This window comes from Drepanopeziza brunnea (assembly GCF_022702325.1).
Source record: "Drepanopeziza brunnea f. sp. 'multigermtubi' strain 214-2 chromosome Unknown ctg8, whole genome shotgun sequence".
Taxonomy (NCBI): Eukaryota; Fungi; Ascomycota; class Leotiomycetes; order Helotiales; family Drepanopezizaceae; genus Drepanopeziza; species Drepanopeziza brunnea.
Window position 1 is genome coordinate 328,207 of NW_027094071.1, and position 21,361 is coordinate 349,567.

The window sequence follows — 21,361 nt, forward strand, 5'->3', positions numbered from 1 at the left end:
CGAGGCGGCTGACTCGGGTGTGGAATCGGGATCGAAGAGCGAGGTACAACGTAGATAGCTCGGAGAACGATGAGTGCAGACCACATAACATATAGCACACGGGAGAATGCTGGACAGTGTAGAGAGATCATACCAAAGGTCAATATGACTCCATTCTCTTACGGAATAATGGTTTTCATTATCATGGAGAGAACATCTCGATACCGCCCACAGCACTGCGCTCGAAGTTTATGTATGTACGGAGAGTAGTTGTAGTGGTATTTGCGGCTCCTATGTACTACTATATACCGGTACCCAAATCTATATCCATGTCTCACACTCGCTCCCCTACGAAACTGTGCCAGAAAACGGGGATTCCCGGCGGAAGAGGCCCTGCATTATTGACATTGTCTGTCTGCCTGCCTGCCTGTCTGTCTGTCTGTCTGTCTATTTACCTTTGCGCATCGCGGCTGATCTTTCCCGTGTTCCAAATCCTGGCCGAGCAAAAAAAGCCTTGACTCGACCCGAGATAGAGTGTGCCCTGCCCTCACAGAGATCCGCTCTCCAGCAGTAGTAGGTAGTAGGTACGTACGTACGTACTCGAAGCTTTCACTTTGTCGTGACCTCTTTTCTCCATTTAACCACAACATCCCTTATCCCTCCCTAATTACCTATCCTCCCCCATTCAGGATCCCCTCTCACCCTGCCTATTTCTTACTGCTCCATCCTTACGTACTTACGTGCGCCCTTCCCACGACCCCATCGTCCGCCCTCCTCCTCTTCCATTACCCGTAGCATTTCCACTTCCCAATTCCACCCACTTTTCCCCAGAATGAGTTGATCATGGCGGACCGGCTGACTCTGCGGCCCCAAGGCGCGCTCGAGGCCAAGTTCGAAGACGAGGGCGACGTGTCCACCTCGCCCGACCTGCGTTCCGGCCACGACAGGGGCGACTTCTTCTCAGGCGTGCGAAGGGGGATAAAGAAACTGGGTTCCATCTCGGGCCAGCACAACCGACCTGCGAACATCCAGGTCCACGACCGCATGTTGCCCTCCGCGACGACGCTGAACCCTTCCCCATCTCCTGAGCCCGCCGGAAACGGCTATCGCCGTCCGAAGAGACATGCGCCCAGTGCCAGCGACTCGATTCTCGAAAAGCCCCTGCCGCGGACGCCGTCCGCCCTGCCCGTCGAGGAGCTGCTGCAGACCCCTCATTTCCTCAACAGCCTCCACTACCATCAACCCCTCGACCTTCCAGGCGCAGCCGGCTCCACGTCACGGCAGACGAATGACAGCCGGACGAGTACGATGGACTCGTCGACGTCAGGGACTGGACAGTCGCAGATCCTCGCCAGTGGGTCCAAGCCTTCATCGGGTGCTCACCTCTCGGATATGATAAGCAGTCAGAGTAGTGCGAGCTCGAGCAAGCAGGACGGCTCCAAGTCGGAGGCGGAAGACGAGACGAGAGATATCTTGACTCCTCGGAGTAATGGACCACCCTCTGCCGGCCCTTCGCCAGCTCAACCACGATCGGCTGGAGGAAACGCGGTTGGAACTCCGGGCGGATCTTCCCAGCACCTGTCGGGTCTCATGTGCAATGTACATCGGACTACAGGCAAAGAGCCGCCGCCTCTGGTCGGAGCCACAACGACGATTCTGGGGGACAGGCTATACGTCCTGGGTGGCAGGATACTTTCTCGGTCAAGGCCTGTTTTGACGGCGGATTTGTACGAATTGGATCTCATCAGGCGGCACTGGACAAAGATTGATGCTGCTGGAGAAGTTCCACCTCCAAGATACTTTCATAGCGTTTGTCCGTTGGGGGATACGAAGCTGGTATGCTACGGTGGAATGTCTCCGGCACCAACGCAAGGACAGGTGCAGGCAGTGGCCTCGTCACAGGCTCAAGACGCACAGCCAGAAGTGGTTGTCATGTCAGATATCTATATATACGATGCACCAACCAAGACCTGGACGTTCATCCCCACTCAGGATACGCCACAAGGGAGATATGCCCATTGCGCGACAATACTTCCGTCATCGGCGACGTTTTCATCTACTAACGCAGCTTCTTCCGCTATTCAGCACAACTTACCTGGATCTAACCCCAACCAGGGAACTTTAGGGGTGAATCTGGACGGGACGGGAGGTGCAGAGATGGTTGTAGTCGGCGGGCAAGACAGCGCGAACCACTACATCGAGCAGATCAGTGTCTTCAACCTCCGAAGTCTCAAGTGGACCAGCACGCAACAGCTCGGAAAAAGTTGTGGGGCTTATCGCAGCGTTGTCGCGCCCTTGCCAGCCAGCGTCACTTCGAGGTTGGGGAAGAGCCCGACTACAAGGACGGATATGGGCATGCCGGATTCCAACGATCCGGGATCTTCGATGCTGATATACTCCAATTACAACTTCTTGGATGTGAAGTTGGAATTGCAGATACGGTCAGCAGATGGGACATTGACAGAGAAGCCGATGCAGGGCACTTTTTCGCCTCCCGGTCTTCGATTCCCGAACGGTGGTGTGATTGATACAAACTTTGTCGTTAGTGGAACCTATCTCACGTCGTCAAAACAGGAATACGCGCTGTGGGCACTAGATTTGAAGACCTTGACCTGGAATCGGATCGATGCCGGAGGTAGCGTTTTCAGCCAAGGCAGTTGGAATCGCGGTGTGCTCTGGAGCCGGAGGAACACATTCGTCATTCTGGGCAACCGTAAGCGGAGTCTGGTCGAAGACTACAATCATCGTCGTATCAACTTCAGCAATGTCTGTATGGTCGAGCTCGAAGCCTTCGGACTGTACGACAACCCCCGGAGAGCAGCGCCCATGTCGGGCTTCATCTCCGCCAGCTCTCCGTATACGGCGCCGTCGTTGAGTCTCGCTACGAGAGCCGGCTGCACTGCAGGCGGCCGGTCTCTGTCGAGGGCTGCCGAAGAGCTTGGCCTCGCTGCTCTTGGGCTGAGAGAACTGTGTGATATGGATATCCTTTGCCAAGGGGGGGAGCGGATCCCGGTGAACTCTCGGGTTGTCGCTCGGCGTTGGGGACCATACTTTGTGCAGCTTCTTCGGGAAGGAAGTGCGACCCAAGATGGCAACGATGCAGCCAGTTTCAGACCTGATCACCTCTTTCGGCATGACCCGAGCCGGAATAGTAGCGTTACTATCACTCCCAGTATTGGTGCTCAATCTTCGGGTTTGAGTACTGCTACGACCTCTCACGGCACATCTGCATCAGTATCTTCCGGCACCCAGGCTCCAGTTGACGTCTCAGAACTCTCCTTCCCTCCAGAGCCCTGCAAACTGTCCCCCACCTCGCGACCTCGAACTCTATATCTACCACATACCCAATTGACCGTCAAAGCCCTCCTCCACTATATATACACCTCCGCCCTTCCGCTCTCGAATTCTCCCCACTGCTCCCCTCAGATCCTCTGCTCCCTTCTCCAAATCGCCCGCCCCTACAAGATCGACGGCCTGCTTGAGGCCGTTGTCGAACGCCTCCACGAAATCCTCGACTCGCGAAACGCAGCCGCAGTCTTTAACGCCTCCGCCATGGCAGCCGGTGGTGGCCGCTCAACCAGCACCCTCTCCGGGCTAGGCGAGAACTGGCTCTCCCCCGACTTCCAAGATGTCCCCGACCAGGACTCGTCCGCGGTCCCGCCAATGCTGCACATCGGCTCTCTAGGATTCGATCCCAGAGCCCCGCCGGCTGGGCTGCGCATCAACACCACCGTGGGGGGCGGAAGAAAGCCTGACGAGGAGGAGATGAGCTCGGCGAGTAGCATGACCAGCGACGTCTCGGAGTCGGAGACGAGCGGCAGCGTCAGCACGTCTGATGCGGGGGGCCAGCAGCGGAATAGCCGGGGCGAGAAGGAGGTTTGGAAGGGCGACGTCAGCGCTGTTATTGGGTTGCAGAAGAGAGGACTGAGGGGGCTGATGGAAGGGCGACGCTTGAGGGAGCGGGGGGCGAGCGTGGGTTCTCACATGCCGAATTCGAGGGTTGGGTTGGGGATCGGAGGGGCTGCGTGATTTATTGATTGATTTTTTTATTTTTTTTTATTGGCATGCATGCATGGTTGCGCGCGGTCGGGCAGGTCAAATAAATAGATGGACGATCCGGGAATCCTTTCACCCACCCCGGAACGGGAACGGGAACGGGATGTTTTGCTCACGATAGATGATGACGGTATGGCATGGCGTGCGTGGTTTAGGACGGACCGGGATGGACCGGGATGGATAATAGGTATGGATGGTATGGATGGTATGGATAGGATAGGATAGGATAGGATAGGATAGGATAGGATAGGGCATGGATGGAGTCAAAGTCAGATTTTCCCTCTCTTTTTTTTTTTTTTCTCTCTTTTTTTTCTGCGTACCTACCTACCTTATTTATCTCTTGAGCTGTCGTTTTTGTCGTCTTTTTCGTGTCTCTTTTTGTTGAATGGATGAATGAATGAATGAATGAATGAATGGATGGATGAATGAATGAGAGAATAAAAAAGTAAGAGAATGAATGAATGAACGAAAAGAAGAAGAACGAAACGTTTTAGCTAGATGGGATACTTGATCACAGATGAATAAGTGCCGCCGTACGTTAACTGGGGGGTTTTTTTGGGAGGAGGGAAGTGGGGTTTGAAAAAAAAAAAAAAAAAAAATTTTTTTTTTAATATACATATATTAGGTCTGTTATTCTGTTATTCTGTTATTCTGTTATTCTGTTATTCTGTTATTCTGTTATTCTGTTATTCTGTTATTCTGTTATTCTGTTATTCTGTTATTCTGATCGATGATGAGGATGGGATGGGATGGATGGAATGATGGATAGATAGATGTACGCAAAGTCTTCGGTCTTAACCTCTCGCACAAATCATCTAACGGCTGAGATTTAAGGGTTGGGCTGGGTAAAGGAAAAAAAAAAAAAAAAAAAAAAAAAACCAGAGGAAGGATTACTTGATTGGTAGGTAGGTAGGTAGCTGGGAAATTTTTGTTCATTTCTTCATCGTGTGCTTTGCTGCTTGCTGCACGACCCATCCATCCCATCCATCCATCCATCCATCCTATCCATGATACATGATACCAACCAACTAAGTCAGCAGGCACCCACCTAACCAACTCACAGATCCCGCACAAAAGTCCTGATCTGATCCCGCAACACGCTCACAGCCCGGCGATCATGCCAGAAGTGGCCGGCACCAGGGACCTCCACGTACCGGAAGCGAGCCTCCCCTCCTCTCTCGCAGCTCAGCTCGCTTAACTTCTCAGCCCAGGGCCGGAGCCTTTTGGCACTGACGAAGGCGTCGTCGTCGCCAAAGAGAGCCAGGGTCGGATCGACGGTGAACTTGATCTCGTTTTCGGGGAGCGGGCCTCGCTCCCGCCAGGGGTTTGATGTCCACAAGGTTGCGAGGCTGTTGATTACACCCTGGAGGGGGGATACGAGCAGGTATCCGATCTGAAGATCATCTACGATACCGGGTATGGGCCGCAGTGCCGTGACTTCCTCCTTGGTGACTTCCTCCTTGATCTCCTTTCCATCCGTCAGACTCGCGGCGACTGAGTGTCGTGATGCGAGTCTGCTGTTTGATGAGATGGAGTCACGAGGATTGTGTCTTCTTGGTGACATCCGTCTGTGCTTCCCAATCAACCGAGCTCTGTCAACGCTTTTCCGTACCAGCTCGGGCGCCTCTATAGAGAACGAGCCTCTAGTGGCTCGGGACGACTCGTGGCTTGCTCGACGAAGATCTTCCCCTCCTCCAATACGGACCCCGTTCGGTTTCCGAACCGTCGTATTGTCCGGGACATCGTCATTTTGCAAACTCCGGCTACGGCGGTGGCTGTATTTCCGTAGCAGAGCCGCGGCCTGTCGATTGATCTGTTGATTCTGTCGCGCAGCTAAGCTTTCTGCTCGCAAGCGTATTTCGGCATAAGCAGAGCCTGGATCTGGAGCTTGGAAGGGCGATATTAGGGAACTGATGATGGGCGGCAGTAAGCTGGTTATCAATGCGCCGTATGAGTAACCTGCAAGTAGGAGACGTGGCTGCGTTTTGGGCGCGGGGAGACCTTCCTTGCCAAAGGTCAAAGTAAATCCTGGAGACAAGCTTGCTGTCGAGAACTGCGAGTTCCCAGAATGAGGCGCCGAAGTTGATCCCGACAGAACAGGGCTCAATTCAGATACTTCGGGATCGGAGCGGGTAAAGCTTGGCATGTCGAAAGGCATCCTTTGAGGCGACAGTATCTTACAATAGTAGACCATGAAAGCCAAGAACGAGATGTAGTCCTTCTGTTCAGCCTTGGCCTGCCACGACGTCCGTCCTTGCGAGATACCAGCTCCTCTGCCCAGAATCTCAGCATTTGGGGCCTGTCAGAGGGTAAGGGGTCCATCCATACCTAAAATTAAACGTGCCCACCACAAAGTTCTGTTTCAACAGAAGGTCTGCTATTATGCCAACAACAGGGTCATCGTAACTTCCACCCAGCGGCGCGTAGGGGTGCGCCACAATCGCAGCCTTCTTGTTCCATGCTGTACAATGTGATATGGAGGTGGGAGCTAAGGACGCCGGGTGGTAGACGCGGCAATCGAGTGCTACATCCTCTTGGATTGAAGGGATTGTAAAGCTCAAGGTCGGAGGCGGAAGCATGGCGGGCAGCTCGGAGCCCTGGTCCTGGGACGTCTCATCCGATGTTAGAAAACCGGTTCGTAGCAGGCATCGTGTGTTCGTTTCGTGGCGCAAGTGTCAGGTAGGAATGGAAGGTAGCGGCTGGCTATTATCTCAGCAATACCCGGGTTATCGTTATGGAGTAGGAGAAAGAGGCTCTGGATCAGTATCTGTTCTTGAACCTGAATTCTCGACGAATATGCGCGGGCGTCTGTTTCTCGAAGTCAGGGTCAGGTCAGGCTGTGCAAGGTCGAGAGCTGTTGTGCTGTCCTCCTCGTCGTTGTCGTCGTCGTTCAGCCCTGGTCTTGGCAACGACATCTCGGCAAGCCTGTTTGGTGGAGCCGCAGGACTCCGTAACGACACACGATTTCTACAACTTCCCCTTCCCACTTCAACACCAGTTTTCGTTATGTTCTGTTCTGTCCGATCCCCTCTGCGTGTCTTCGATTTTCATAATGTTGAGACTGGCCGGCTAAGCATGAGCTCTCATCATGGCCCCGTGGCTGTTTTCCAACGCTACCTACCGCTGCTGCTCCGCTCAAGCCTGGTGATCTCAAGCCTCCAGAGACTGTTCTGTATTTCGAAGGCCGTACATCATATTCGGTCAATTTAAGTAACTCTAAGACCGAGACCACCATGCTTTGGTGTCTCGCTCAAAGTCGATTCTGGTATTCATTTAGGTGAGATCTATTCGCCAGGTATATCTATCCGCAAGAGGCAGCATTGCTGCAATTCTCCTCGAGTTTGAAAGAGCAGGCAGGCAGGCAGGCATTATGAGTGACCAGCATATAGAAAGTATGAACTCTAGTGAGCAACTATTGTTAGACGCTGTGATTGCTATATTTCTTAACTATGAAAGCCTTAATATAGCGATCCTCCTAGTAGTCCTTCTTTCATATGACGGAAAGGGAAGCCTCCGTCACGCTTCAAGGCTCTTTGACTATTCAGATTTCTCAATTGCTCGTTATTCTAGACTTTGCCAGTCCATTATTTCATAAGCTTTTCCGCACTTGGTAATATCCTTTAGTCAACAGAAAGCTCTGAAGGGGCTCCTAGACGATGCCGGCTTGCACCAGTTCCAAAGTAAGGGCCATCAGTAAAGCGAGGACAGCTTCCTGAACCAAAAGCACATATACCCGCACGACTCTGAAAAATGGCATATCAGCCAGCATGTCATTCCCTCGGCCCGACTCCGCGCTGCTGCGACTGAAATATACACCCGCTTACAGCTTCCCTATCAAACCCTCGCCCATCCACCCTCATGGCCACCTCACCTCCAAATCCGACCATTAACTCCGGTACGCCTACACCAACTTCTCCTCAGACCGACTCGAGTTACTTCCCGACGACGGGCTCGCAGCATGCACATACACCCCATCAACCACCTCTCCTGAAGCCACCACCCTCGATCCGACAACCTCTGCCCCAGTCTTCTTCGCCGTACCCGTGGCAGCAACAGTCCCATACCCAAACGGCTCCAGCCCGCCACCACCACCCGTCGTCACACCTAGATCACCTGCTGGTGCACCCGCATCTGCTGAAATCACGACGTAGGTGCGTCGTCTCCCCTCCTTGATAGGGTACCGGCAGTACATGACCAGCCCGCCGACGATGGCGAGGATGAAGATGAGCGGGACGTAGAGGTAGGCAAAGATCTGTCGGGGTTGGTTAGTACAACGGTCTCACCCCCGCGCACGTTTCGGGCAATGCCATGCATAGGATTGGGGAGCGCCCCTCCGTTTCTGTGGGGTCGTTGAAGCTAGGAACTTCTGTTGGCAAAGAGGTAGAAGGAGAGCTATCCGTGCTGCTCTTGATGATGTACATATCGAGCTGCGGCGTCCTGCCTGCCTGCTTCGGCTGGGAGGGAGGGAGTTCTTGAGAGGTTTGCGGATGATGCCTGCAAGAGAAGAAGAACTGGGATGGAGAATATGAATGAATGAATGAATTGGTTGTTTGGGTGACGAATTGATCGATTGAATTCTTGCCGGACCTCAGGCTCGACTCCCTAGTTACCGAGTACCCTAAAGCCCAAGTCCCCGAGACCTACTTATGGAATTAGCCCTTCATCATGCCTTCTACGTCACGTTCTGTCCACGGGAAGCAAGCCCTACCCGCATCCTCTACCCTTTATTCTCCGTCCTCTCTCCTGCCATGTTCAACATCAGCTTCAGTCGGATCCAGCCCCTCTCTTCTAAATGGCATGGGCCTCGCTGGGGGGTTGCATTATCCATCGTCGAGGTCGGCATCACTACCTATTCCTGATGACTCCGAGAAGTTTATTCCATCACCTTACTTTGAAAGGGAAAGGAAAAAAGAGAGAGAGAGAGAGAGAGAGAGAGAGAGAGAGAGAGAGAGAGAGTTGGGTGTTCCGTGTATCTCATTGTAATCCGGACTGCCACCAGCCTAGCCCATGCCACCACTATTTGCAGAAGCATCCAGTAGTCCCATAGCAATCCGTCCCTTCCCTCTCAAGTTCCTGCCCACTCTGAACAGTCATCTTAAACCAAACCCCATTCCAATAGCCCGTACCACCATTGAATCCTCCAAGACGCCCACAACCACCCGCAAAGTGCCATCACTCACTCCCGGACTGCCATAACGGGCACATCATTCCCATGAGCCCCCTTCTTGTAAGCCTGTCCGTACCTCTCCTTTCGCTTCCGGTCCCGAAGGAACTTGGCCAAGAGCGAGAGAAGGATACAAGAGGTGAGAGCAAGCGTGATGGCAGTGAGAATGGTGAGCAATTTTTGGGCGGCGTGCCAATTGCGTCCAGACTACGTCCGGGGTGATGTTAGATTCTGAAAGCACTTTCCGGCATGAAGGCGGATAGGAATTGCTGGGGGTGTCACTTACGGTTTCGTCGTATAACACCACTGCGGGAGTTGTAGCTGTAGCCGTTGGGGCTAGAGCTTCATCGAAAATGCTGGTGGTTGATGATGACATGTTCGTGGTACCGGGTGTTGTACGTACGGAAGAGTGTATGGATTAAGAGACGGGAGGAGAAGGATGGATGTTTGCTGAATCTCTTTGATGGATAGAAGAATGAATGTTCTCTGACGATGCTCTCTGATGATGATGGTGGTGATTATGATGATGTTTTGTTGTTGTGTACAAAGAAGAAGAAAAGAAAAAGAAGAAAAGAAGATCCTCCATCGCCCTTTTAAACCCCTTCCCCCCCCTTCCCCCCGCCCGACCTCATCCAGCGGGAAAGAGCGATTTTCACACCAACTTTTACAACTGACGTCGTCATTTACATAAGAATGAATTCCCTCCCCGACTCTCGCCCAGCGCCTCCTTCCTCAAGAGCGCAAAGGCGGCGTAGCCAGGTGTGGTTAGGGAAGGTGTGTTATGCTTGGAGGACTATTTGGAGCTTGGAGCCAGGATGGATGCAGGAGACGGCGATGATTAGGAAAGAGCATCTGCGTGGTGTGATATTTGTCAGCACAGCAGGGGTGAAATTTGCCTTTGTGCGGAGAGTGGATTATGGGTTATGGGTTATGGATGCGTGCGTTCGTACGGTGAGGTAGGTAGCCGCGCTAGGAGGTAGTTCTGTTCGAAGTCCATGAGGCTGGGTCGAAAGGGGAACGATGGGGTTGAGTGGGCCTTTTGGACCCTCATAAGGGTAATGAGGAACACTTAGAGCAAGAAAGAATACAGGAAGTGAAAAGGAAGAACCAAAATCCAATTGAATTTTTGTGATGGGCGATGATGGTGTGGTTATGGACTGGGCCGGGGAAAGCACAGCATCTTGATGTGTTCAGCGAGCCCCTGATTCCGGTATTTGAGCACGGAAGTGGACTGCACCACCAATGAGAGTTGTGTGGAACACTAACCATGAACAATAGAAATTTGAACGGGGTTAATGGTAGCCAACTGAGCACTTGCGTCCAAGGAGAATGAAAAAGCTCACGTGATTGAATATCTCAGCCGCCGAATCCGTACCACTTCATTCAGCCAGCATCAGCAAATAAACATTAGGTGGATTCACCGCAGCGATTTGGCATTTTTGCTATAGGGCAGCCGTCTGAGCATTTTGTACGGATTTTTTACACTTCCACCTGATGTCCGACATGCTCGCCATCATTGCATGGACTAGGTTTCTTCGACGAAAGCCGACGAGAGGCATGGGCACTGGGCGCTCGCAAGATATGCAAGCCAGAACATTCTATCAACGGATGAAACAGCTTTTTACGACTTGGCCAATCCGAGGTCCTCCGGCTCGGCCTTGATCACACGGAGACTGAAACATGTTAGCAGAGTGCTATAAAATATCATGAAAACTCACGTGTTTGTGTTTCCCATGCCACCCTTCCAGCCTTGAACAACGACAACAGTTTCACCTTGGGTAAGAACGTTGAGCTTCATAGCCTCAGCGATACCCCACTTGATTCTGCGGTCGACATCCTCTTGCCAGTTGACCTTCGTGAAATCTGGCTTCTCCTCGGGGAAGTAGAAAGGATAGACTCCACGGTACAAGTGACCATATCGAGAAGCGCTGGCGTTCCGGGTGACCATAAAGATCGGGCAGACTGGGCGATACTTGGAAAGGAGGCGAGCACTGTCTCCACTGGTAGAGAGAACAATGATAGCTCCAGCGTTCATATCCAAACTGGCACGGACGGCAGCCATGGCGCAAGACTCGACGATGCTGACTGGGCGTTGGACGAGGTTACAGAGCTCCTCAAAGTGAGAAACGTAGGCAATGGTGTTCTCGGCTTTCAGGCAAGTCTCGTGCATCTCGGTAACAGACTCGTTGGGGTAGCTACCCTTGGCAGTCTCACCCGACAACATGACACAGTCGGCTCCATCAGTAACGGCGTTACCAACATCGCTGATCTCGGCACGGGTTGGGCGGGGATTGTAGATCATGGACTCGAGCATCTGGGTGGCGCAGATGACTGGCTTGCCAGCCATGTTGCACATAGCAATCATTTTCTTCTGAGCCGCAAACACTTCAGCAGCCGGAATCTCAATACCCAGATCACCACGGGCAACCATGACACCATCAGTCTCCTTGAGAATCTCAGGGAAGTTGTTGAGACCTTGTCTGTTCTCGATCTTGGCAATGATCTGGATGTGCTTTCCCTCTTCACCTAGGACCTTGCGAATGGACTTGATATCATCACCACGACGGATGAAAGAGGCGAAGACCATGTCGACGTTGTTCTTGACTCCGAATCTGAGATCGGCTTGGTCCTTCTCAGACAAGGCTGGGAGATCGACATCTGTGTTGGGGAGGTTGACACCCTTCTTGGAGGAGATCTTGCCGTTGTTACGGGCGCGAGCACGGATGGTCTTCTCGTCAACAATCTCGACGACATCAAACGCAAGAACACCGTCATCAACGTAGATGATACGTCCTGGCTCAATGACCTTGGTGATGTTCTTGTAGTCGACGTACCTAGAATCGCAGTTTAGGCCTGGGCACCCTGGTATTATATGAGGGATTGACTAACATGTTCTTGTCGTCGCAAGCGGTAGCGTATTTCTCATCGGTTGTGATGTTGATCTCCGTTCCAGCTGCGATGGGGATATCGGCATCACCGACGGTGTTACCAGTTCGGATCTCCGGGCCCTTGGTATCGAGAGCAATAGCAACCTGACGACCGGCCTGCACCTTCTGGGCCTCGCGCACGTTGTCAATGACGGATTGATGGCTGTAGAGGGTCAGTGGATCGGAGTTGAAGCTCATCGGAGTGCGGATCAAAACAGAGCGGGGAGGTTCCGAAGGTCCAACTCCACCAAAACCACGAAAATGGAAAGAGAAGACTCACTATTCATAAGAGCCGTGAGAGAAATTCATTCTCGCGACATTGAGACCGGCTGTTCGAAGCTTGTTGAGTGCTGCAACATTGTTTGTCTTGGGGCCGATAGTGCAAATGACTGGGCAGAAGATATGTCAGTATTTTATGGCTTGAAATGTTTGTGGTCGGGCTGAAAGTGGGCACAAAGCCCAGGTTCCAAGAGAAACTATAGACTAGACGTAAAGAGACTCATATTCAAAGAAACAATTCTGACTGTTCAGAACACTGGTGGTTGCTCTGGCTGAGATGGACTTTTATAGGCCTGATTCGACTTGACACCAATGGCAACTTCAGTCAGGCAGGAAGCTCCAATGTAGTCACGGCACAATTTTCGAAGGAGATAGCTGCGCCGATGTAGACTCCGAGGCAGGAGCTCCAAAAAGTTGTTGCCTTGGTGGAGCATGATCTGTCCCAGCCCAGCTTGAACGCCTCAAGATCGGAGCACAGAGCTCCAAGGCAACCAGATGCAAAGTAAACAGGTACAACAGTGGCATCAGCTGTACCAGTCGTATCGCAAGATATAGTCAAAAGGCCCATGTCCCAAGCGTTTTGGCCAGGAGCGGATGGAAGCGCTCCAAAAAATGAATGAAATAACCTACTGCTTGTACGGCGGTAGTTCTTGGTTGGCTTGAATTCAGTGTCCAGATCGGAAAGCCATTGGACGCGTGATCCAGCGGAAAGGTGCTGCATTGCAGTAGCCATGATGTATTATGTATTTCGAAAGATGATATGGGTTTGTCGGCGAAAGCGAAGCGAGGGCGGCAGTGATGTAGTAGGAATGAATCTTTATTCCTTTTCGCTTTCAAGGTGAGCGTCGGGGATGTTTCTGTTCTGTATATTCATAGGCACCTGGTCAGTCGGCGTCCTCAACCTTTTCTTATCTTGGTGGGGTGATGGAGCGCTTTAGATAGTGAGGAATCCCACTAACAATTCAACAACGACTGGCACGAAATGTACCGTCTTGGGGGAGAATTTGCAGACGGGAGCTGGATAGGCAGACGCGGAAGAGGAACGGGGTAGGATGAAGAATCTGCGACTTACAAAGAGGAGAATTGTTTCTCTGTGGTTGTCGAGGTGTTCCCGGGGCAGAGAGAAAAGAGAAGCAGATGAGGTTGGTGTTGTATTAGTAGGAAGTCGAATCCCTCCGATAGAAGCTATCTACCTATCCCACCAGCACTAGAGCATTTCCCTAGACGCTTTTTCGCCAAGCCCCCTCACCCCGAGTGGGGCACGGCCACTCCATCAGGGCTGTTTGATAGGCGATCGGCGGGATGCTAGGAACGCCGCGGGGCTCACGTGCCCTGTGCACCGCTCTGCACGTCCATCTGTGAATCCTCACTCAGCCGCAATCCCATTCCCGATCCCAAAGCATACGCTCCCTCAGCTTGGCTGTATTGCCCAAAGACCCCCCCCTGCGACATCAATCGGAGGACGACTGCAACGACCCAGATCACCGACCAGATCACCGACCAGATCACCGACCAGATCACCGACCAGACCAGGCCAGAACAGAGAGAAAAGGGCTGACTCTCGACGCCCAGAATAAACAGCTGTGTGTGCACTCACTAAGAGGCCCCTTCAAGTTACACAACCAAAAATTGCAAGCATGGTTGTCAGTCTCCCCTTCGTGTTGCGAGTCTGCAGGACTAGAACCTAATCGAATCAGTTCCTCAACCTGCTAACATTTGGTTTATGGGGAAAGCTCGGAAGATTAACTCACTATGCATTTGATGCGGTTCTCAGTATGTTGTGTGCCTGCCTTCCAGGCTACAAGCGTCATCTGCTAAAAGTATTGCAGTCTCTACAATCCTCGCTGGCATGAAAAGATCCACAGGCCTAACGTATGTTAACCTGCGACTTCCTCAATCCATGTCTTTCCGGTGGTGCTTCTCAGACGGGTTGGATGGCCGAGTAGGGAAAAAACGTACCGGCCTACCTGTATGCCCTCCCCAAGGGGCCAGCATTGCTAACTAGACCCATGCCGGGGACCTTAGGCCCAGTTTCAAGAAGGACTCGATAACCGAAAACAAAGATATTAATGGCTGGATTGAGAAGTACCTGGGGGTTGGCGAGTGGGTAATGGATACCTCGGTGGCCTTTGCTGGATCCAGTGGCTGGTTTGAGAGAAAGCGGTAGATGGTCCTTCGAAAGGGCCTGGCCGAGATGAAGGAACGATAATACGATTATGACGAAGTTGGGTTAGCAATATCTGAACCAAACTTGGTATCGAAAGTGGCACACATCGTAGCTGGAGTAGTGGAGTTTGGTGGTAGTCTTGAAGGTGTACTGGTTGGGTAGTCTAGACACCTATACTAGGTCTATCGGGTGAGACTGCGGTCCTCTTCTTCATCTGGGAAAGTTTCCACTGCAATAAAGAGCAAGAGGATACAACCAGAAAATTGTGCGGGTTTATGGAGTGCAAAATGTGCGTTTGCCCAATCCAACCAACTCCTGCCCCTCGCTCCTATGGACCGAGATGCCGATCCGGAGATGCGAACCGGCATCACCCGTGGAACATGGAAAATTGAATTCTCCGAGTACAAAATACCTAGCCAGTACCTTGATCAAGCGTGCAGCGGAGGTCCCAAATCATTGGTGAAAACTATTCCCTAATTAGGCATTAATTGTAACGACTTTATGGGTGACTAACCGGGCAGTCTTGATTCGCCTCAGCACGGATTCGACATCGTACACATTACAGTAAGGTGGGTAGGTGATTCTACTTCTACATCTCCCAGCAACAAACAGTTCGGCAGAACCTCACACTCCTGCCCGTTGCTTGTCCAGAACCACGGATCAAGATGCCGCCAGTGCTCAACGGCCCGCTCTCCTTACCCTCGCTCCTCCTGCTTCCTCCTCCTCCATCACCAGCCACTGCCGCCTTACTCTCTGCGGCATATCGACCGTCTATCTCCGCAACAGTTTCTTCCTTGAGAGAGCTACCGACAGCCAGCCAGCTTCTCGTCGTCTTGCCGTGCCCGAGTCTTCATGGCCAACTGAATCGTCCCAGATGCCAGATCTATGAAGAAGTCCAGAAACTTCTCGGCGGCGTCTACAGCCTGATCTGTATCGTCTGTGCCAAACTAGGTATCGATGTAGAGGCAGGAACCCCTGGCTCTATAGACGCCCGCATCGTCTTGTTAGACTACAGCAGTTCCTCAACGCCATCCAGAGAGCATGTTACACCTTCGACTGCCTTGATGGCCGGACCCATCACCGACCTTCCAACACTCGCTACTACACGACGTCAATGGAACAGAGTGTTCTCAGTCGAGGGCGAAGAAGGCCAAGAGGTTCTGGCAAACTACTTGAACTTTGCAAAGAGAATCAATCCCCCTTTTCTCGGCCACGTGGAGCTCATCAGCGGCGGTATCAGCATGATTCAGAAGCACGAGACGTATGCGCAAGTTGAAGCCGAGTCTTCTGCATCTCACAAGGTTGTTGCTGTCGGCGGCACATTTGATCACCTCCACGCAGGTCACAAGTTGCTCCTCACAGCTACGGCCCTGCTCCTTCAGCCAGACGTCACTGCGACCCCAGTCAACAAACGGTTGATTGTTGGAATCACGGGAGACCAACTGCTGAAGAACAAGAAATATGCAGAGTATCTGGGAAGCTGGCACACACGCCAGGAGGAGGTCGTCGACTTTCTGCTCTCGGTCCTCTCTTTCACTCGCTCTAGCCGAGAAGAGGCGACCCAGGTGACGACGTTCAACGATCCATGTCCGAACGGCCGTGCAATTCATACGCACATCAGGGCATGCTCCACAACCATCGAGTGTGTTGAAATACAAGATCCGTTCGGCCCAACCATTACAGATGAGAGTGTGACGGCCCTCGTTGTTTCTGGAGAGACACGGTCGGGGGGGCAAGCAGTTAACGAGAAGAGGTTGGAGAAAGGTTGGAAAGCCCTGGAGGTCTTCGAGGTTGATGTTCTGGATGCAGAGGGTACTGAGGGAGCTTCAGGCAAGACCGAAGACTTTGCTTCGAAGATTAGCAGCACAGCGATACGAAAACGCAGGGCTGAGATTGCGCGCACTTCATCGCTTTAGAATTGTCCTTCTGGGCTCCCAAGTTTCTATGTCAGGAACAGTTCTCTCTTGCAAGGCTGGAGTCCATCTCCAGCCGGAAGCCCAGCATTCTGTCCCGAACCAAGCCGTGCCGAAGAGCGATCTGCAGTGTCTTGCACCTTAATACTTTTGGTATCTTGAATGTTGCGCCAGTCATCGCAATCTCAACAATCAAGCCAAGTCTAAATTCGATGACACAATCAACCCGAGACGTATGGTGTGGAAGGCCACAACTCGGGCCTCTTGGGTATGCAGCATTCCGCGGAAGATCAGCAGACTTATGTTGCAGGCCTAGGCAGTGGCCAATCCATGTAATATCGTCCGGGGTGAAAAACAATTGAGACGAGTTTTAAAGAATCTTAAATGCACATCATCGCATTTCAAGTTGTGGCCCGCTCCCGACTGACCGGTCGGGAAACTACCGAAGTTCCCGAGCCTACAAGTAATATACTTGTAGGCGCCGATGTTGCCACGTCCGAAATTTCCAGACACGCTGCCATCGTCAACGCCCCCAGATCCAGCAAGCCTCGCCTCCCGACGAGCAGATGCGATTCGTCGTCGCGGGCGGAAGAGGTCTGTAACCGTCTATTCTTGTCACTGCAGCTATTGCAATGCTCATCCTTGCAAGCACTCTCACTGCATCGAATCAAAACGCTCCATCTCACATGACCTTAACTCGATGCGAGTGACAGCTGGGGTATCTGCAAGAGGCCTCATCCGGTAGAGCTTGATAGGTCGAGTTGATGGTGGAAATCCCTTGTCTCGTCTCCGTGCATGCCCGGGAAATATCGACTGCTCCTTCTCTCTCGTTGCATATCCTCTGCGAATGCCCCCCATGCAGAAACACGTCAGAACTGCCTATTGATGTGTGTTGTCGCTGTTCAAGAGTTTCAAATGATGCACCGTCCTCTGCTGGAGTCTTCACTAGCGAAAGTTATTTATATTCGTTATATGGATCTTGTTTTATCCTCGCGACAATCGGTTTGCGTCTCCACCTGCTTTAATTTACAGCCCGAACGAATACCTCACGGTGTCTTTTGCGTTGATTGTATCCTTTACAATGTCACAGAGCATCTCCAGATCGCTGCCGCGTCTCACCATGGACAAACTGCCAACCGAAATTCTTACCATGATCGCGGCAATATCCAGCCAAAACAAGATAGAATTGCTGGATTTGTGGAAGGAGAGAATGAGTTTGAGCGTTGAGAGTTTTGCCTCTGCTCCTCCAGTGCAAGACTACTCCCACATAGGCCAATTCGTGAGTAGTTTAAACCTACAACTCAAACCATGTATGTGGATGGAGCTGATTTATATTTACAGAGACTTGTGTGTAGGAGCTTTTCCAAGGCTGGTGTGAGCCACCAATTCATGCGTATTCAAATTCGATTCTCCCCCGAGGGATTTCGTACGTCTGCTAGACACCGCATCCTCTCAAATTTGATGTTAACGAGAACCTCCGGCAGGAAAGCTCGAACAGTTCATGGCTTTTGGCGACATAACCTACTATAAAGCAGTTAAGCAGTTCTCATACATGATACCTCCCCTCTACAGCAAAGGTAAGAATCATCTGCTCCCTTCCCAAGCATATCACCAGCTAGCTGACTCCTGCGCTCACGCAGAAAGAGCCCAATTTGAGGCTATCCTTCGCGATTTTGATTCACAATTGAACGCTACCATGGATAGCAACGAGGGACAAGCACCGCTTACCCTGCATCAGCAGCGAATCGCCGCTCACTATCGAGGGCAAGTTGCAAAGGCCATGGCTAAAGCCGACGCGCAAAGACACATGATCAGAGAGGGATCTGATAAAACTGCGCTGCTCTCCGCATTCACGGCGTTCACCAGCTTGAGGCAGATTCGATTAATGAGGGTTACGGATGAAGATGACCGTGGCTGGGCCATTTTTCTAAGGAATAATCCAACTTACGCTGATGAAGGCACCGCATCAGAGTGGAGCTCGGCATCTGAGCATGCTATATCAACTATATTCGCAGCCGCGAAACAGACGGTAAGCAAGTTCCAAAGTGATATTGGTAGATATTCTCCTAACTAGAAGGACGTTCGTAATTGCCAGGGATCTCATAGTTGAGGAATCTTGAATACTCCTTCGTCTATACTTACAGGGCAATGCTAAACCCGATGTCTGCACGCAGGGATCTCCTTTTAATCGCCTTTCGAGTCGTTTCATAGACCCTTCCATGCCACTGGTCCTTACATCCACATTGAACTCCCAAATCACTTCAGTCGCTCGGAAGTTGATCTCGATCGAGCTACAGCTCATCGAGCATGCAGACCCAGACGAAAAGATCACGGCACTTTCTCCAATTTTCGAGGTGGCTTTTCGCGCAGCTATTGGTCTAGACAGCTTCCACATCGGGTCCAATTATCAAATCTCGGTTCCTCTCTCATTAGTGTTCCACGGGATCCATTTCAAAAACCTGAAGCATATCGGACTGCATTTATGGCAACTGGATCACGAGGAGTTGTTAGAAATGCTGGCCCAGCATCAAGGAACCCTTCGCTCGTTACGTCTTAGAAGGATCAATCTCCGACAAGCATCGCCTGGAGATTTGAACTGGAAGAAAGTCTTGCACTACGTACGATCGCATCTCACATTGAATTGGATCAGCTTAAGAATGATTCGCTACGAAGGCGAGGATCAGATTGGTGGTATGCTCCCGCTGGCTCCTCTTCAGGGACTCCGTAACTTCGACTCTGACAGCGACCTCGAGGATCCTAACGACTGGAGCGATTCTAATTCTGGTCTTGAGAAGGAGGACGATGATCACGAAGATGATCACGCGGACTCCGATATGGCACCAAGCCCCGACTCGATACACGACTCTGCCGATGACGAGGCTTCCACTGAAGCTCACGAAAGCTCCGAAGCTTCAGAGGATGAAGTCGAGGACGACGAGGGCCACCACAGCGATCTCGACGATGAACACCATGGGGACTTTCAGGCGGGCAATGCGATCTTACCATGCCATTGCAATGATTGGCCGGAATCGTATTCCTGGGGCGACCTGGACGACAATGGAGTTTCCATATCTCCGAAAAAGTGGAAAAAGTGGGAGAAGTGGAGCATTTACAGATGTCGTCTTCACGATCCACCGCAGTGAGAAGCTGGAAATATGCCACCCGAGATTGATAGATATCTCGGGCGTGTGGCCGGTCCTATTGCCCGACATGCGATATGGACGATAGAGAGGTTGGAGCTCGACTGTGAGGGATCGCAAGAACCCAATTCTCACCACTTCGAGTACCATGGAAGCTTAAAGTTTGAAAATAGCCATCGATATGGCCCACTCCCTTCCACTCGCACAAACTCCTTTTCTTCCTGCTACCTCCACTATTCTACAGGAGGATCTGCCCGCCATCAACCACTACATCGGTACCTTGGATTTTTCTCGCGTCAGTACGAAGCTAAGAGCGAGCCAAATGGCTACTTACCATTCATATACGTTCCCGCACTACTGGAAAGAAGTACAACTGCCCCTGTGAGCCTGCAGAAGTGGCCCATTAGCTCGTCCAAGCAAGATGAATGGACAACACCTACTCGCTCGGCACTCCCATCCTCCCCATAGGGTTCCTCTCCGCCCAAATCGCCCTCCCCTCCGCAATACCATCCCCCTCATTCAGAATCGTATCCATATAACCCGGCGAGATCGAGTTCACCCTAATGCCGTACCGCGCCCACTCCGCCGCCAGACAGTTCTTCAGCGAGATCAGAGCCGCCTTACTCACGTTATAGGCGACCTGCGGCTGTGGGAAGTTAACCCGATGTCCGGAGATCGAGGCGACGAACACAATGCTGCCGCCCGTCTCTTGCGGAATCATCTGCTTCGCGGCCGCTTGCGCGCACAGGAAGCCCCCCGTGGTGTTTATGTCTAGGGTGCGTCGCCACTGGGCGGCTGTCATGTCGAGGGCCGGGGTGCAGCCTACGACGCCGGCGAAGCAGAGCAGGATGTCGACGGACCCGAGGATTTCGGCGGTCTGCTGGACGGCCCTGGCGACTGCCTCGCCGTCGGTGATATCTACCTCCAACGCCTTGATCTTGGTGGCTGGGAATTCGGCTTGCAAGAGATCGGCCTTTGCTTGGGCTTGGGCAGGGTTTACGTCGAAGATCATAAGGCCGGCTAGGCCGTGTTCGAGGAGGGCTTGCCCGGCTTCGAATCCGAGCGTTCCTGCTCCGCCTGTTATTCTGCCAGTTTTTTCTTCGCGTTAGCTTTCTTTCTTTCGTTATTTCTCTCTCTGTCACTTGGATTAGGGGATTGAGGGGTGGTAGGCTGGCTTGATTTGGATTTGGGTTTGGGTTGGCTTGGTCTGTTTACATAGCGTTTCCCTTTACCGAGAAGCGGGACTGGGCTCTCTCCCTGCTGGTTATCCCTTGAGATGGGGACAACGGGGGACCTGTTACGCCCGAGCCTTTGCCAAAGGTCATTTGCGGGAGGATACGGGAGGTTAGAGCGTCTCGGGGTGTTTCTGTTTCTGCTACTGCTGCTGCTGATGGGGGTGGATGTGCCATTTTTACAAAATAGATCTTGGAAAAATCAAATGACGTCTGATGCGTTTCTGGAGACTTTTGACGTGGAGAGCTCGAAGCTCTTTTTGACCAGGGGGTGGGGGGCTTAGATATGTCAAGGTCGCCTGGAAAGCGGGAAGTGGGAGGCGAGAATTGAGCATGATGTATTTACCGGTATCTATCCACTCACTCACTCACTGTCTTTCCCTCCACTACTATCCATCATCTCTAAAGATATTATCATTTATCCATACGATCCATCGATCCCCTACGATAACTATCTCATCTGAAAGCCGAGCCGAAATGGGGCGGGGCCAGTGCAATCCCGAT

The 21,361-nt window shown here is 52.0% G+C and overlaps 9 protein-coding genes across 11 annotated transcripts; 4 read left to right on the forward strand and 5 right to left on the reverse strand.

Moving 5' to 3' along the window:
- Positions 1-822: 822 nt before the first annotated feature.
- L3040_005134 (uncharacterized protein) lies at positions 823-4,008 on the forward strand (the record flags this gene model as incomplete). The annotated part of the gene is made up of 1 exon (XM_007296562.1): positions 823-4,008. One exon carries the CDS (start codon positions 823-825, stop codon positions 4,006-4,008), a length of 3,186 nt encoding a protein of 1,061 aa, XP_007296624.1.
- A 1,084-nt stretch (positions 4,009-5,092) lies between these two features.
- On the reverse strand, positions 5,093-6,614 carry L3040_005135 (uncharacterized protein; the record flags this gene model as incomplete). Its single annotated transcript, XM_007296561.2, has 2 exons — positions 5,093-6,308; positions 6,364-6,614. The coding sequence occupies 2 exons, from the start codon at positions 6,612-6,614 to the stop codon at positions 5,093-5,095; spliced, it is 1,467 nt and encodes a 488-aa protein (XP_007296623.2).
- Positions 6,615-7,936: 1,322 nt separating this feature from the next.
- Positions 7,937-8,456, reverse strand: L3040_005136 (uncharacterized protein; the record flags this gene model as incomplete). Its single annotated transcript, XM_066157239.1, has 2 exons — positions 7,937-8,287; positions 8,400-8,456. 2 exons carry the CDS (start codon positions 8,454-8,456, stop codon positions 7,937-7,939), a joined length of 408 nt encoding a protein of 135 aa, XP_066011555.1.
- Positions 8,457-9,211: 755 nt separating this feature from the next.
- L3040_005137 (uncharacterized protein) lies at positions 9,212-9,575 on the reverse strand (the record flags this gene model as incomplete). The annotated part of the gene is made up of 2 exons (XM_007296559.2): positions 9,212-9,406; positions 9,486-9,575. 2 exons carry the CDS (start codon positions 9,573-9,575, stop codon positions 9,212-9,214), a joined length of 285 nt encoding a protein of 94 aa, XP_007296621.1.
- A 1,245-nt stretch (positions 9,576-10,820) lies between these two features.
- On the reverse strand, positions 10,821-13,138 carry L3040_005138 (uncharacterized protein; the record flags this gene model as incomplete). The annotated part of the gene is made up of 5 exons (XM_007296558.2): positions 10,821-10,872; positions 10,918-12,033; positions 12,089-12,289; positions 12,407-12,515; positions 13,036-13,138. The coding sequence occupies 5 exons, from the start codon at positions 13,136-13,138 to the stop codon at positions 10,821-10,823; spliced, it is 1,581 nt and encodes a 526-aa protein (XP_007296620.1).
- A 904-nt stretch (positions 13,139-14,042) lies between these two features.
- L3040_005139 (uncharacterized protein) lies at positions 14,043-14,572 on the forward strand (the record flags this gene model as incomplete). Of its 3 annotated transcripts, none has more annotated exons than XM_066157242.1 (4): positions 14,043-14,048; positions 14,103-14,178; positions 14,235-14,277; positions 14,431-14,572. In XM_066157242.1, 4 exons carry the CDS (start codon positions 14,043-14,045, stop codon positions 14,570-14,572), a joined length of 267 nt encoding a protein of 88 aa, XP_066011558.1. The 3 variants fall into 3 exon arrangements, with proteins under 3 accessions (XP_066011558.1, XP_066011556.1, XP_066011557.1); XM_066157240.1 differs by having other exon boundaries at positions 14,139-14,178; XM_066157241.1 differs by having other exon boundaries at positions 14,139-14,178; positions 14,437-14,572.
- Positions 14,573-14,902: 330 nt separating this feature from the next.
- On the forward strand, positions 14,903-16,488 carry L3040_005140 (uncharacterized protein; the record flags this gene model as incomplete). The annotated part of the gene is made up of 3 exons (XM_007296556.2): positions 14,903-14,991; positions 15,138-15,145; positions 15,224-16,488. 3 exons carry the CDS (start codon positions 14,903-14,905, stop codon positions 16,486-16,488), a joined length of 1,362 nt encoding a protein of 453 aa, XP_007296618.2.
- A 1,117-nt stretch (positions 16,489-17,605) lies between these two features.
- L3040_005141 (uncharacterized protein) lies at positions 17,606-19,628 on the forward strand (the record flags this gene model as incomplete). Its single annotated transcript, XM_007296555.2, has 5 exons — positions 17,606-17,764; positions 17,827-17,911; positions 17,970-18,062; positions 18,126-18,514; positions 18,660-19,628. The coding sequence occupies 5 exons, from the start codon at positions 17,606-17,608 to the stop codon at positions 19,626-19,628; spliced, it is 1,695 nt and encodes a 564-aa protein (XP_007296617.2).
- A 235-nt stretch (positions 19,629-19,863) lies between these two features.
- L3040_005142 (uncharacterized protein) lies at positions 19,864-21,034 on the reverse strand (the record flags this gene model as incomplete). The annotated part of the gene is made up of 4 exons (XM_007296554.2): positions 19,864-19,904; positions 19,960-20,012; positions 20,066-20,710; positions 20,841-21,034. The coding sequence occupies 4 exons, from the start codon at positions 21,032-21,034 to the stop codon at positions 19,864-19,866; spliced, it is 933 nt and encodes a 310-aa protein (XP_007296616.2).
- Between the last annotated feature and the right edge of the window lie 327 nt (positions 21,035-21,361).